Source organism: Triticum dicoccoides, chromosome 7B (assembly GCF_002162155.2).
Source record: "Triticum dicoccoides isolate Atlit2015 ecotype Zavitan chromosome 7B, WEW_v2.0, whole genome shotgun sequence".
NCBI lineage: Eukaryota > Viridiplantae > Streptophyta > Magnoliopsida > Poales > Poaceae > Triticum > Triticum dicoccoides.
In genome coordinates, this window is record NC_041393.1 from 752,018,036 (window position 1) to 752,032,516 (window position 14,481).

General features: G+C 43.8%; 1 protein-coding gene across 1 annotated transcript in view; it reads left to right on the plus strand.

Annotated features, from left to right (window-relative positions):
• LOC119336380 (type II inositol polyphosphate 5-phosphatase 15-like) overlaps positions 1 to 4,199 on the plus strand; it is an 8,733-nt gene extending 4,534 nt beyond the window's left edge. Inside the window, exons 4-11 of the mRNA XM_037608393.1 lie at positions 473 to 597; positions 709 to 793; positions 1,426 to 1,579; positions 1,673 to 1,710; positions 1,809 to 2,076; positions 2,212 to 2,335; positions 2,451 to 2,811; positions 3,493 to 4,199. Coding sequence (XP_037464290.1) covers positions 473 to 597; positions 709 to 793; positions 1,426 to 1,579; positions 1,673 to 1,710; positions 1,809 to 2,076; positions 2,212 to 2,335; positions 2,451 to 2,811; positions 3,493 to 3,894 — 1,557 coding nt within the window. The 3' untranslated portion in view covers positions 3,895 to 4,199. The remainder of the gene's footprint in view (positions 1 to 472; positions 598 to 708; positions 794 to 1,425; positions 1,580 to 1,672; positions 1,711 to 1,808; positions 2,077 to 2,211; positions 2,336 to 2,450; positions 2,812 to 3,492) is intronic.
• The last annotated feature ends 10,282 nt before the right edge of the window (positions 4,200 to 14,481 follow it).

Here is a 14,481-nt window from a genome sequence, read left to right on the forward strand (position 1 = left end):
GATTCTGTATTAAGCATTAGGTGGATTTGTTTGTACCATCCACATTATATCATAAACGTCTCCTTTTTGTGTTACGTTATATTTGTATTCTTATTCTTCTTGTTGTTTACTCTCTTTTAGTCACTAGGGATGAATATTGCATTTCTGTGTGACTCTTCTTGGCATACTTTTCTATCACAGTTGTCACAACAATATATTTTAGTTTACTTGATTCGGTTTTAATTTGTTATCAGTATTATGATGTAATGACGCTACCACGGAGAACTTATAGAAATTACGTGTGAGAACTGAGAGGGAATAAAACTTAACTGCAGTTTCCTTTTGGACATTATTTGTGAATATATATTTACTTGTTGTTCTGTTTCTGTTCCATTTTGCAAATCTGTACAACGGCAGCTACATTGCTAATGCTCTTGCGTGTAAGTTCTGTAAGGCGTCCGTTTGATGCAAGTTGTCTTGCTTATGGCCTCAGGTAGGACTTGAGGGCAGTGCCAATGGGCAGTGGTGGATCGACAATATTGGCAAGACACTTGATGAAGGGATATCCTTCCACCGAGTTGGCTCGAGGCAGTTGGCTGGATTACTTATTGCTGCATGGTACTGGCTTGTCATGAAATTGTCTTTTAATGCTGCCTAATACATTTCTGTTACCACTTATTTTTATGTTTTGAGCATTCACACTTCTGTGTTATCTATGCTTATTTGAAGGGCAAGGACAGACCTTAAGCCACATATTGGTGATGTTGATGCTGCTGCGGTGCCATGTGGCTTTGGACGCGCTATTGGCAACAAGGTACATGGTCTTGAAAATGTGTATTAACTCTTCCATGTGGTATCGCTTAGCCATCAATTTATGTTTGCATTACCACTTGAATATCCTAAGGTTTCTCCTTGGATCTACTATAGAATAACTGGGAATATTTCTGCTGGAAAAAAAATAAACTGACAATCTAGACAGGACTATTCGGATGCTCTAATATATGATCACAAAATACAACTTTTTTCGTTATATGCTCTTCTAAGTTCTAAGGAGAAACAATTTTATAGTGAGTGATAAGATTCAAAGAGTTCAGATGGCGGTTATACTTGGACGAGAAATAACCTCAGCATTTTGCTGAGCTAGTAATAGACTTGGTACTGCATGGCTTTTATCGCGGGGTTCTATTGCTTGTCATTTTGTGTTGAGATTGATTACATCTCACAGTTTTAATAAATTCAGCTGTGTGCATCAATTGATGCAGAGGCCGGGAGGTGACCCTCCTTAAAAAAAAATCTGTAGAGAAAAACTATCTCAACTGGTCAACGATACAAAACAAGTAACATTAGTGGTTTATCATCTTGTGATTCTTATGTCAAAGTAATGCTCCATATTTCTGTTGAATTTTTAGTATGTATTGTCATATTGACAGCTGATTGTTCTTGCAGGGTGGTGTTGGGTTAAAAATGAGAGTTTACGATCGCAGGATATGTTTTGTGAACAATCATTTTGCCGCACATCTAGAAAATGTTACTCGTCGCAATGCTGACTTTGATCATATTTATCGGACAATGAATTTTAATAAACCTCATGGATCTGCAGGTTTTCCATTCTCACACCTCCTCTTTTCAAGTATTCCTTTGCACTACTTTACTGTATATGATGCCTATAACATTTTTTCCCTTTCTGCTACAGCTTCTGATACGTCTGTCCAATTGCATAAAGCAGTGAATGTATGTAATCATTAAACTGTTTTGTAGAATAATATCCAGTCTTGATTACTTCAGTTGCAATGATGCATACTTATCCATAGATATTGACATACTGGCAGGCCAATGGGAATCAGCCTGATGAAGATAGACCTGAGCTGGCAGAAGCTGATATGGTTGTTTTTCTTGGTGATTTCAACTACCGACTTTACGGTATCACCTATGACGAGGCAAGGGATATGGTCTCGCAAAGGAGCTTCGATTGGCTTAGAGAAAGGGATCAACTTCGAGCAGAAATGAAGGCAGGAAACGTGTTTCAAGGAATGCGCGAAGGTTTTATCAGATTTCCTCCAACTTACAAATTCCAAAGACACCAACCGGGTCTTGCAGGTACTGTCTCTTCTCATACTTAAAGTTCTTGGTCAGTTAGAATGTTCCACCACAATAAAGTTCATTTTTGTTTTTTGACATCAAATTCAGATAATGCTTTACAACTGAAAATATTTTCTGTCAATTCTGATGTAGGGTATGATTCGGGTGAGAAGAAGAGAATACCTGCTTGGTGCGATAGAATAGTGTATCGAGATAGCTGCTCCGAAACAATACGCGAATGCTCATTAGAGTGTCCTGTTGTTGCTGCAATTACATCGTAAGATTCTACAACACATAATCATGCTTTTTATAGAGAGAATCTACATCATCTTGTCCCTTCTCAATTATAATCATGCTCCAATATAACATGTTTTTCTTGTACATTTTGGTAGATATGAAGCATGCATGGATGTGACAGATAGCGATCATAAACCAGTGAACTGTATGTTCAGTGTTGATCTTGCAAGAGTGAACGAGCTGATAAGAAGGCAGGAGTATGGAAAAATAATCGAATCGAATGAAAAGCTACATTGTTTGCTTCAAGAATCCCGTCATGTTCCAGACACTATAATCAGCACAAACAACATTATATTGGAAAACGAAGAAACCGTTGTTCTTCGAATAACAAATAACTGTGGATCAAAAAAGTCTGCTTTTGAAATCTTGTGTGAAGGCCAGTCGACAAGCAAGCAGGACGGAACAAAAACTGATTTTATTCCAAGGGCATCCTTTGGCCTTCCACATTGGCTTGAGGTATGAGTTATAGTCTGTGTCTTTCCTCTTTCGGTTTTGAATAAAGATATAGTTAGTGCATCTGTTGTTGCTTTCTTGCATTTGCCTGATTTGGATTTTGTATTTTTGTTTAGTTGTGCAAACCTCTTTCTTTTGCCGCATCCGCCACATCGTGCTAGTATTTTGGTATCAGCTTACTTTAGTGTGACTCTCCTGTCACAAAAGTATCATGTTTCCACCTAGAGTCCTCAGATCGATCACTGGTCATTCTTTCGGTTGTTACTGACAGTTTTCCATCTGTTGTTTGTAATTATACAATGTTCTTTTTTCATTCTAGAAAAAACAAAATTAAGAGAATTAAGGAACCTCTCCTTTACTTGTATGATGGACCCTTCTCTATCGAGAACTTATCAGAGAACTATACCAGATGTTTCTTCGTTCCAGGAACTAAACATTAGACGAAACACAACTTATATCACATTTTACCAAATAGGCATGAAGGTAGGTTCTAGCTTGGTTGCATCTGTAGAATTCCATTCGGTGGCTCTGCATGGGCATCTGCTGCCATTAGCCTAGCTGTTCTGTAATCTACCGTTGACCCTCCAATTTTTTGCTGCTGTTCTGCCATCTCATTCATTTTACTTGCATCATGCTTCAGCCATACCACTGACTCTCTCCTGTCCTGTGTGCCATGCCTTGCAGGTTCAACCGTCCATTGGTCTCATCGAGCCTGGAGAAACAATGGAAGTTAACGTGCATCACGAGAACTACTACACGCAGGAAGAATTCGTCGACGGAGTCGTGCAAGGCGGATGGTGCGAACTGACCAGAGACAAGGAGGCTGTTCTGCTGGTGAATGTGACAGGCAGCACCTCAACTGAAACCGTTACACACAGGATCAATGTCCGACATTGCTGCGCAGCAAGCTCACCACCCGCACCGGCCAATGTACTGTCCATTACCGCCCCGCCCGGTGATGCTCCGTCGAGTGAAGGCCCCACGGAACGTTCTTCCAGAAAGAGCCAGTCGAATCATTTGCAACGTTCCGACGCGCATTTCGGCGCCTCAGAGGTGCATGACTTGCACCGTCTGCGGAACATGTAAGGGTGAGTCTAGTTTCTCCTGCTTGTTTGATTGATGTAGCAGTTTTGTATAGGGAGAGAGGTAATAGTGTGCTTACCAACAAAAATCAGGCAGAGGCTGCTCCACTGTTAACGTTGTACATATTCCGCAGGCACTCACCATTCTTCGTGTAACCAAAGAAGAAGTGCATAGTTACAGAACGTAATCTGTAGTTAGTGTTTTTTTTTTGTGTGTGTGTGTGTGGAGGAGTGCGTGTGCTGTGGAAGAACTTTCTATATATACATAAAAGAGTGCAAAGGCAGATTGTGTGAGTTGCTACTGATCAATAGCCTGTTTATTTGCGAGAATGAGTTGACTATACTGAACTCGATAGCGCCCTCCACCTAAGCTGCCTGCTGTTGAGATGTTGCGACGTATCCAGTTGCCGAAAGTCTGAAACTTTGCTTCTACGTACGAGTGGCTCAGCGACACCTTTCTACCTTTCCTCACAAAGCCTTACAAGCTTCTGCCATGGACAGGGGCGCCGCATGAGCAGTTAAGGCTAGGTCAAATCTGGTGGACTGTCCAGCTAGCGACGGACAGATTTGGTCAAATTTGGTGCGGATTAGTTTAGTTGCATCTAGTCTAGTGTAGAGGATAAAGAGCAGTTGTGGCTATGTTGGGTTTGGCTAATCTCACTGAACTCACTCCAATGATGAAGCGTTTATGTTGTGGACTACTGCTATCCACTAGCACTGCTCAAAACTTTTGGTTAAAGGAAGTCATTGGAGTCATCAATGGGTTGAGTTGGAACTTGAGTCCAGACGTTCCTACCAACTGGAAAGTGAGATTTGTCGGAGTAGTCCGCACGTCCAGGTAATGTACGAGTACGTATTTGAAAATTCATGTCTTCTGCTTTTGTAAGTCTTCTGCTTTTGTAACGTACGTAACTATTTATTGGTTGGCCTAGAGTGACGTTGACTTTCAATGGTGCCGTGCGCAACGAACTGTTTATAAGAAACACGCCCATCAGAATTCTACAAAGGTCTTGTGTGAATAATTAATAAAATGACCGCATGCATCGTTCAGATGCAGAGGTCGGGGTCTTCTTCCTTTTCTAAAAAAACGCCCATCAGAATTCGCCGGTAAGGTTTGCCGCCACAAGGAACAAGCAGGGATGCAGGGCGGTCTAAATCATGCATTTCTGCATAAGCATCCAGGAACGTGCAATGGACGGACGAGAGCGGGGGAATCTTTCACCTTCGCGGTATGTCGACGTACGCGGCCGGCGTGGACGGACCTCGGATCGCGGCCACGGGTTCAGAACTCTCCGACCGCCGCGCTGAGGCTGACTGGGGAGAGAAAGCCGAGACGGCGATGGAATCTGGCGCTCGGCGGTATGCGCTGCGTGCGTGGTGCTCGGCGGCTTCCCCCCTGACACGCGGTGGCGTCTTGGGGGCTGGTCCATTGCCGTGCCGGCGTATTTTCCGTTCAACACGCGGAGATGCAACAATGTTCCTCTTGTGTGAAAACATAGCATAAGCACATCTCACGGTGGCTTTTTAGCATCAAAGCCGCCAATGGAAAAAGGACAACGCAGCGTCACCGTACAGAGATATGAATGCCTCGATGGGTCGATGCAGCCTACAGATGATCCTTTGCACTAGGCGCACGTTCCCTTGTTTCCTCAAGCTGGATTCTTTCGTTGCGGCTGCCACGAGCTAATTCTGCGACGAGAAAGGCCGTACGAATCGACCTGCACTAAATCTAGCACCACACTGCAACAGTGTTCCTCTTGCATGAGAATAGTGTAGGGCATAGCATTAGCCGCCAATGGACAAAGGACAGCGCGATATTTTTTTTTCGAAACGAAACGGAGGCAAAAGATTTGCCTCATTTATTAAACAAGAGAGAAGAGTTTTAGAGTGTTACAGATGACACACATGTCCGGCATGGCAACTACTCGCGCACAAAAATACACCCTGGTTTTTTAGCTCCCGCGAGAATCCAAAGCTTGACGTCGTTGATGATAGCACGGAGAAGGACCGGAGGCGGCGCGCTTTTGCGTCGGAAGACCCGAGCATTCGCTCGTTTCAGATTGTCCAAGAGACAAGCATTGTAAGTGAGGCCAAGGCTCGTCGGTTTGGATTTTGCAAGCAGGTTTGTTTTTCCCACCATTCCAAAACGGATCCATCCAAGTGCCAAAAGGAGGTGTTCATGTGCGCTAGACCAAATTCAAGGATGACCGAGTTCCATAGCCTTATGGTTACCCCCTTGGAGACGGCATTCTTGGAGTTGCACTCGGGCTCGAGGGACCAGCGGATGGCTTCTTCGATGGAGCGGTGTTTATTTTTACATACTCATGGCGGCGGTTCTCGGCGGTATGGAGCAGTGGAGGCTTGGCGTTAGATGTGTGGCGTTGGACACGCGCAGGAGATCGACGTTATCTGGCGTCGTGGTGACGTCGATGGCAGAGAGGCCTGACAAGGTCGATACATCAGTACATGCTTTGAGGATGGATCGAGGGAAGACGGAGGTGACGGCCCTTTGCAGCTTGTGCGTGTGGTACTCACTGAGATTGCGTCGGACTGGAGTGTTACCCAGTCCCGCCTATGTGGCTTTGGATGGGGCATCCTACGTTAGATGATTAGACTTTTGTGCGATCTCTGTTTGGTATTTCGCCCGGACATTCAGCACACCTTCATCAAGAGGATAGGAGTAGCGACAGGTGTCGTCTAGATGGTGGCCTCGGGCTTACTGTTGTATTTCTTTGTAAAGTCTTTGCGAATAATAAATAATATGGCCGCATGCATCTCTCAGATGCAGATGCCGGGGGTGATTCCTCCTTTTCTAAAAAAAATAGCATTATGGTGTAGCGGCATTTGTAGAAGAGGTGTGCACCCGTCTCACCAACACGTTTGCAAAGCGGTCAAAGTCCATAGTTTTGCAAACCGCGCCGCTTCAATCTGTCGGTTGTCCAAATCCGGTCTTGGATAGCCAACCAAGCAAAAAACTTGATCTTAGGAGGGGCCTAAGCCTTCCAGATCATAAACTTGATCCAAGGGCAGGGCGATATGAATGTCTCGATGATGGGTTGCTGCAGCCGGCGGATGATCCTTTGCGCTAGGCGCACGTTTCCTTGTTCCGTGAAGCTGGAATCTCAGCTCTCCAAACTAAGTATGTTGTAGCTAAGTTGTATGAATCTAGAAGATAGAGAGCAGTTGTAGCTAAGTTGGGTTTGGCTAATCTCACTGAAGAGTTAAATACACTCACAGTATCTGTACTCTTCGTATAAACTCACTTTGGTTACTGTATTCTGTCAAACGCAAATTACGGTCATTATGTTAACCTCTACTGCGCACCATACGGTCACTCGCGTCGAAAACAGCCGTATCTGGCCAGCTGGCATACGCTGACCGCTTTGACCGGTCCGTTTTTTGCATTTAGGTCCCTCCACTCCCAGCTGCGTTCGTTCCCCACTCCCCTCCTCACGCACTCCAAATCCCTAGCCCGCCCAGCCGTCTCGGCCTCGCCGACGCCGCCGTCGAGCCTCTCTGCATCCTCGCCGGCACGCAGGATATCTCCTCCGCCGCCGCTTTCTGTCCCGTCCTCCCCCGCCGCTTTCTGTGCCGTCCTCCGCAGCAAGCTCCTCCACGAAGGCCATGTCCAGCGCGAGCTCGTCTGGCGCTGCTGCTATTGTGCTTCCTCTGATCAAGTGCCCTGACTGCGGCGTGCTTGTGAAGCGATTCTTGTCGCAAACCCCGAAGCATACAAACATCTTCTTCTACAAATGCATGGACCATAATGTGAGTATTTCTGCCACTGCAAATCCATAGTGTTACTGTTTCCACTGCAAATCCATAATGTTCATGGTTTGTTATTGTTTCCGGTGCAGCCAAAGAAAGGGGGCTGTGATTTTTGGCATTGGGAGCTCTCATATGTTCTGTATTTGGTGAAATATGGCCATCTGGGGGGGGGGCATGGGCATCATGTTGGGCAGGGGCATGGCCAGCAGGAAGGAGATGAGCATCAGGGAGGGCTGGGACATGACCATCGTATGGTGCAAGATCAAGAAGGGGTAAAAGAGATGAGAAGGTCTGTAGTTGTAGTAGGAAATGAGATTGTGGTTGTGTTGAAGATGATAGTTGCTTTGCTGTTTGCACTTGTTGTGTTCTTTGGAGTTGCAGTCTTGAAGATGTGATCTTTGTGTATGAAGACATGTGCTGGGTAATATGTATGCAGGAAATTATGCAATTTATGAAGTGATCTTTGTGTTCTTTGTGATGAATAAATTTATGTTCGATGTGATCTTTGTGTTTCCTATGATACGTGTTTGATAAGATGGATATGAATATAAGTTTTATGCATGCAAACATTTATGAATAATAATCTTCCGTCTCGCCTTCGAGCCTCGATGCATTCATCATCAATAATCTTCTGACTCGCCTTCGAGCCTCGATGCATTCATCATCAACAATCTTCCGTCTCGCCTTCGAGCCTCGATGCATTCATCATCAATAATCTTCCGTCTCGCCTTCGAGCCTCGATGCATTCATCATCAACAATCTTCCGACTCGCCTTCGAGCCTCGATGCATTCATCATCAACACAACATCACAACATGATCAACATTGACACATGAGCATGATCAACATTGACACATGAACATCACAACATGATCAACATGAACATAAGCATTGCAAAACATTATAACCAGAATATGACACATAAACAAGGATCAACATGGTCAATATGCTTCATGACATATCAATATCCAATTCAGAAGCATTACAAAGTTGAGATTCATACTGCATTTTGTAAGAGTAGAATGAAGCTCAACTACATGCTCCATCTGAGCATCAAAATGAAGATCATCAGTGCTTTGTTCAACAACAAAATGAAGACCATAGTTTTACTAATCACCATACTTAAGCAACTAAAGTACAGAATGAACATTCATCTCAGTTCATCAAACATGTTCACCCTCTTGGGCTTCTTGGTTGCTGCTTCTTTCTTTTTTGCTTGTGCAGAAGCAGCCCTCTTTGCTGCTGCTTTTTTGCTTGTGCAGCTGCTAACTTTTCCTGAGCCTCCCTCTGCTTTGCTTGTTCATGTGCTTCTCTCCTTGCAATTGCAGCCTTCCTCCTTTCTTCTATCTCTGCTGCCATTTGTTGTGCTTTTCTTTCCTTCTCTTCATCTTTCTTTGCTATTGCTTCTGCTCTCTTCTTTGCCTTCTCTTCTTCTTTCCTTGCTAATGCTTCTTCTCTTTTCTTTGTCTTCTCAGCTTCTTTCTTTGCCTTCTCTGCTTCTCTTCTGGCAAGCACAGCAGCAGCTTGCATCTCATGGGACTGATACCTTTGCTCCAGTGTTGCATCTCTTTGGGCTGCAAAAACTTTTTCCTTTGCAATTCTCATAGCTGCAGCTTTCATAGCAAGGTCCCCTGCAGCTGTAGAGGTGCTTGCTCTTCCTGTACCTAGTGCATCTCTAGCAGCAGCAATAAAAGAGCTATCTGGCAATGGCCTAGGAGTAGAAGTAGATGTCTTTGGCAAAGGTCTCTGCAACATATATGTAGATGAATAAGCTTTAAAAGAATAAGCTTGTGAAACTGAACTTGATGCATTTTCTATCAAAGCATGGAGAAGACAAACTGAACTTGATGCACTTTCTATCAAAGCATGGAGAAGACAAAAGAATAAGCTTTAAAAGAATAAGCTTGTCAAAGTGAACAGAACAGGAATGTACCTGCATCATCATTTCATTCAGCATATCATGATTGTAGACAGCAGAGAGAGGAACTTGGTCAGTGAAATCCTGTGTTATGACTGGCTCATCCTGTGTCTGTTCTGCTGGTTGCCCCTCTTCAGCATTAGCTGCTGACTCTTGCTGCCCCTCAACCACATTAGATGCTTGTTGTTCTTCCTCAACAATTGGTGATGTCCTTCTCCTTCTCCTAACTTGCTGCTTTGGGGGAGGAACATAAGGTGGTATTCTAGCTTTAAGATCAGAACATGAAGTCCTATTATGCCCAGGTAGTTTGCAGTGCCCACAGTGAATAACTACACCATGTCTTGTCATTCTAGTTCCACCTCTCCCATCTGCAACTTCCTCAGGAGCCCTCCTCCTATTATGGCCTGGGTTTCCAACTTTTTTGACATAAAGAGGTGGTCAATAGGACATCCATTCATTTTTGTCCACTCTCTTCTATCTCTGCAAGGCACAATAAAATGGGAGTATGCCCTGTGGTAAAATTCAATGGAATAGCACTTGTGATCTAGCTCAATTGGTGATATTCTCTCTCTCCTACAGCATGCTATTGAGTGGGGACATGGAATTCCAGATAAGTTCCATCTTCTACAGCTGCAGCTGCTGCAATTTATCTCCACAATGTAAGTGTGTCCTTTGTCCTCTACAGAATATATGCCATCTCCAGCTAATTCAGCATAGCATGTGTTAGATAGTTCTGTGTTCTTGTCCAACCTTTTCTTAATCTTTGGGCAGATTGGAGAATTCCACTTAAGCATCTCTTCACTTTTTGTGACCATCCTGCTGGTTAATTGTCCCTTAATCCTGTCAATCATAGAGAGGACTGGCAATTCTCTTGCTTCTAGAATGTACCTGCATGCATAAATATAGATAGTGAGCTCACTAATAAATAGGAGTTGTGCATCTGTTTGATATAGAGAGTGAGCTCACTGATCACTTACTTATTAAACACCTCACAGTTGTTATTCAGTAGAATGTCACATTTCACAAAGTCTGGTTGAAATGCTCTCACCCAAGTGTTGGGATCTAGATCATATAGCCAATCATATGCCCTTGTGCTGAGAACCTTCATCTCCTGCATGCTCTCTTCCCAAGAAGTAATAGTTGTGCTTCTGGCACATTTCCACAACTGATTTTTTAACACATCACCTCTATGACTAGCTCTTGTGAAGTTCTGCCATAAGTGCCTCACACAAAACCTATGACTTGAGAGAGGAAACAAGGCTTCCACAGCATTGATCAGTCCCTGCAGGCAGATTTGAAGTAAACAATAACTGAAACTGCATTGCATACTATTAATTGAAAGTGCATTGCATACTACTAATTGAAACTGCATTACATACTACTAATTGAAAGTGCATTGCATACTATTAACTGAAACTGCATTGCATACTACTAACTGAAACTGCATTGCATACTACTAACACAACACCTCTATAACTGAAAATCAATGAAACTGAATACAAACAGGATTTACCTTTTGTCTATCTGACATAATTGTCCAGGGCTCAGTGTTTATAATTGCAAGATCCTGCTTGACAGCTCTAAGAAACCAAGTCCAGGTGTGGGTGTCTTCCACTTCAACATAAGCAAATGCCAAGGGGAAAATACAATCATTAGGGTCCATGCCAATGGCACTTAGCAGTACACCACCATACCTGGTCTTGATATGGCAGCCATCAAGACAAATGACAGGTCTACAGCCCTCCAAAAATCCTCTTTTACATGCATCAAGGCTGAAATAACACCTTCTAAATCTCTCTTCATTGTCAAGTGAGATATAGAAAGTGCTACCAGGATTACTTCTCCTAACTTCATTAGCATAGTCCCATAGCAGATTATACTGCTCTTCTTCATCTCCATGTATAACTTTCATTGCTAATCTCCTGGCTCTTTGCAATTTGCTTTTGGTGGGTGTCATGTTCCAATCTTTTTGGACAATCCTGCTGAAGTTCCTCATATTCATGTGATCATCAGCCCTGAAATGCTCAACATACTTCTCTGACAGAAATCTTGAAGTAAAAGCTTTCACTTTCCACTTCTTGCAGCAAGTGTGCTCATTTGTCATCCTCTTGATCATCATACACTTGGTCCTGCTGTCATGAGATGCCCATAAGTACCATGTACATCCTTCCTGACACCTGGCAGAAATTATTTTCCTATTATTTATTGGTAATGAGATATCAACTCTGTTCTTGCAGCTGTATTCTCTAATTGCTTTCCTTAACATCTCTGGTGATTGGAAGAGTTGTCCAACTTTGAACACAGGGTTATGCATATCTTCTGGCCTGAATGACTTGAAGTTGTGCTTCAACTCATCTTCATCTGAATCTGGCATCTGAAGATCTTCCTCATCAGAAGAAAGTTCAGTGTCAACAACTTTCTTTCCTTTGATATCTACTACCACTTCTTCAACTTGATCTTCCAAAAGATCTGCATCTCCATCAGATATAGCATAATCACTATCCAGAAAGCCTTCCTCATTGTCTGAATCACTAGCTTCTCTTGCAGCATGAGAGATACTCCCATCATCTACAGCTGACTGAGCATCTTCCTCTTGTTCCTCTTCCACAGCAGCTACCTCATCCTCTTCATCAGCATATTCCTCCTCTTCCTCTTCAAAATCAGGTTCCACATCATCTTCCTCTGCATCTGCCATATACTGTTCCATTTCTTCCTCATTGAATTGCTGCTCATCAGCTTGCCCATCTTCCATGTTCCCAGCCTCCTCTGCATGATATTCACCTTGCACCTCTGCCATATTATGCTCAGCCATCCTCTCTGCAAATTTCTCCTCTTTTACTTTCCTAGGACTGATCACAGGAGGTAACTCATTAACAGGAAAGACCACAACATTATCCCAATCAATGTTCCTGTAACTCTGATCATGGTCAAGATATAACTGAATTTCATTATGTCCAAAAACCACACAAGCACTGATATTATCACAAGCATCTTGAGAGTACATTTTCCTCAAACCACCAGTGCTAATTTGTAACCCTGGCAAACACCAATACACATCTAATCTGCCTGCCATCTCATACCCCAAATCTTCAACAATTCTTTCCAATTCAGACATGTTCAATTTTGCAGATGACACATAATCATACCAAGCTGTTTTCCCACTGCAGTAACTCCTATAGCGACCTTGACCAACGAAAAAACCATCATGATTTATACCTCAACTGCACGGGTAATCATAGTTGTATTCCTCTGCAAAATCAAAAAACAGAGCAAAAACCCTCTTTTATTTCAGAGCAACAGAGCAAAATCGTTCATCTAACCCTAACAGAGCAAAATCGACAGATTCGACGCACTACAAATCGAGACTCCTACAAACAAATCGACAAAGAGTTGAGATATAACTCAAAGAACAAAAGACTCGAGATTGCTCACCGTATGCTGGCGTCCGCGCATGATCAGGTCGACGGAGGAAGGGCTTCTGCTCGCTGCTGCTTCCTCCAGCATCCAGCGAGTCGGCGGCGTCTTTCGCTCCGGCCGACGGACCACCTCCGCCGGTCATGGTAGCCGCCGCGACGGGAAACCCTAGTCGACCTCGATCGCCTCCGCTGTCTCCGCTCCCCCTTTTTTCTCTCCGCGATGGGGCATGAAGTGGAACGAAGCGACGCAGCCGATGCAGCTGGGAGTGGAGGGACCTAAATGCAAAAAACAGACCAGTCAAAGCGGTCAGCGTATGCCAGCTGGCCAGATACGGCCGTTTTCGACGCGAGTGACCGTATGGTGCGCAGCAGAGGTTAACATAATGACCGTAATTTGCGTTTGACAGAATACAGTGATCAAAGTGAGTTTATACGAAGAGTACAGGTACTGTGAGTGTATTTAACTCTCTCACTGAACTCACTCCAATTATTATTTTTCCAAAAAGGGGGTTTACCCCAGCCTCTGCATCAGAAAGATGCATACGGCTCATATTATTAAAAAGAAAATCAAGTAACAAAGTCTCCAAGTATGTTGGTGCGAGAAAAAAGTAAAAGCTCGAAAGAGCTGAAATCCTAAGCCACAACCGGCTGGCAAACACAATAGGAGCACTACATGCCTATCCTATTACATGACCGCCATCCAAACCGATTGAAAATATCCCGCGCTACCATCTCCCATCGGGTAGACGCAGTAGCCAAACGCTCCCTGGCCTCCGTCGGGGTGAGTAGCGACCACATACGGATGAATGCCGTGGCCCTGAAGATAACCTGCAAAAAGTGAATGTTTGTTGATCTGTTAAAAACTAAATCATTTCTGCAGTTCCATACTGCCCAAAGTAAAGCACAAACGCCAACACGAATGTGTCTTGCAGTATCGGAATCAACCCCATCAAGCCATGGTCCAAATAACATGTTGATAGAGGTGGGCTGATTAATATTAAACGCAATATGAATCGACCGCCACAGAATCTTAGCCAACGGACACTCGAGGAAGAGGTGTTTGATGTTCTCGGTATTATCGCAGAAGCTACACCTAGATGAGCCCATCCAGTTGCGTTTTGCCAGGTTATCCTTAGTCAAAATGACTTGTTTATGCAAACCACATAAACACTTTGATGCGTAAGGGAATCTTGACTCTCCAAACATGAATCGATGAAGGGACAACGCTAGAGTTAATGACATCCAGATACATAGACTTAACTGAGAACGCACCGTTCTTAGTTAGTTTCCATTGCAGCTGATCTGGTTGCTGGGTCAGCCGAACCTCCATTAAACGTCTAACAAGGTGGAGCCAAGCCTCCTAACTATTTCCGACTAGCGTCCTCCGAAAACTAATATTGAGGGGAGTGGATTGTAGAACAGATGCAACGTAAGCTTCTCTACGTCGCACAATGTTGTACAAAGTAGGATATTGAAGTGCAAGGGGAGTC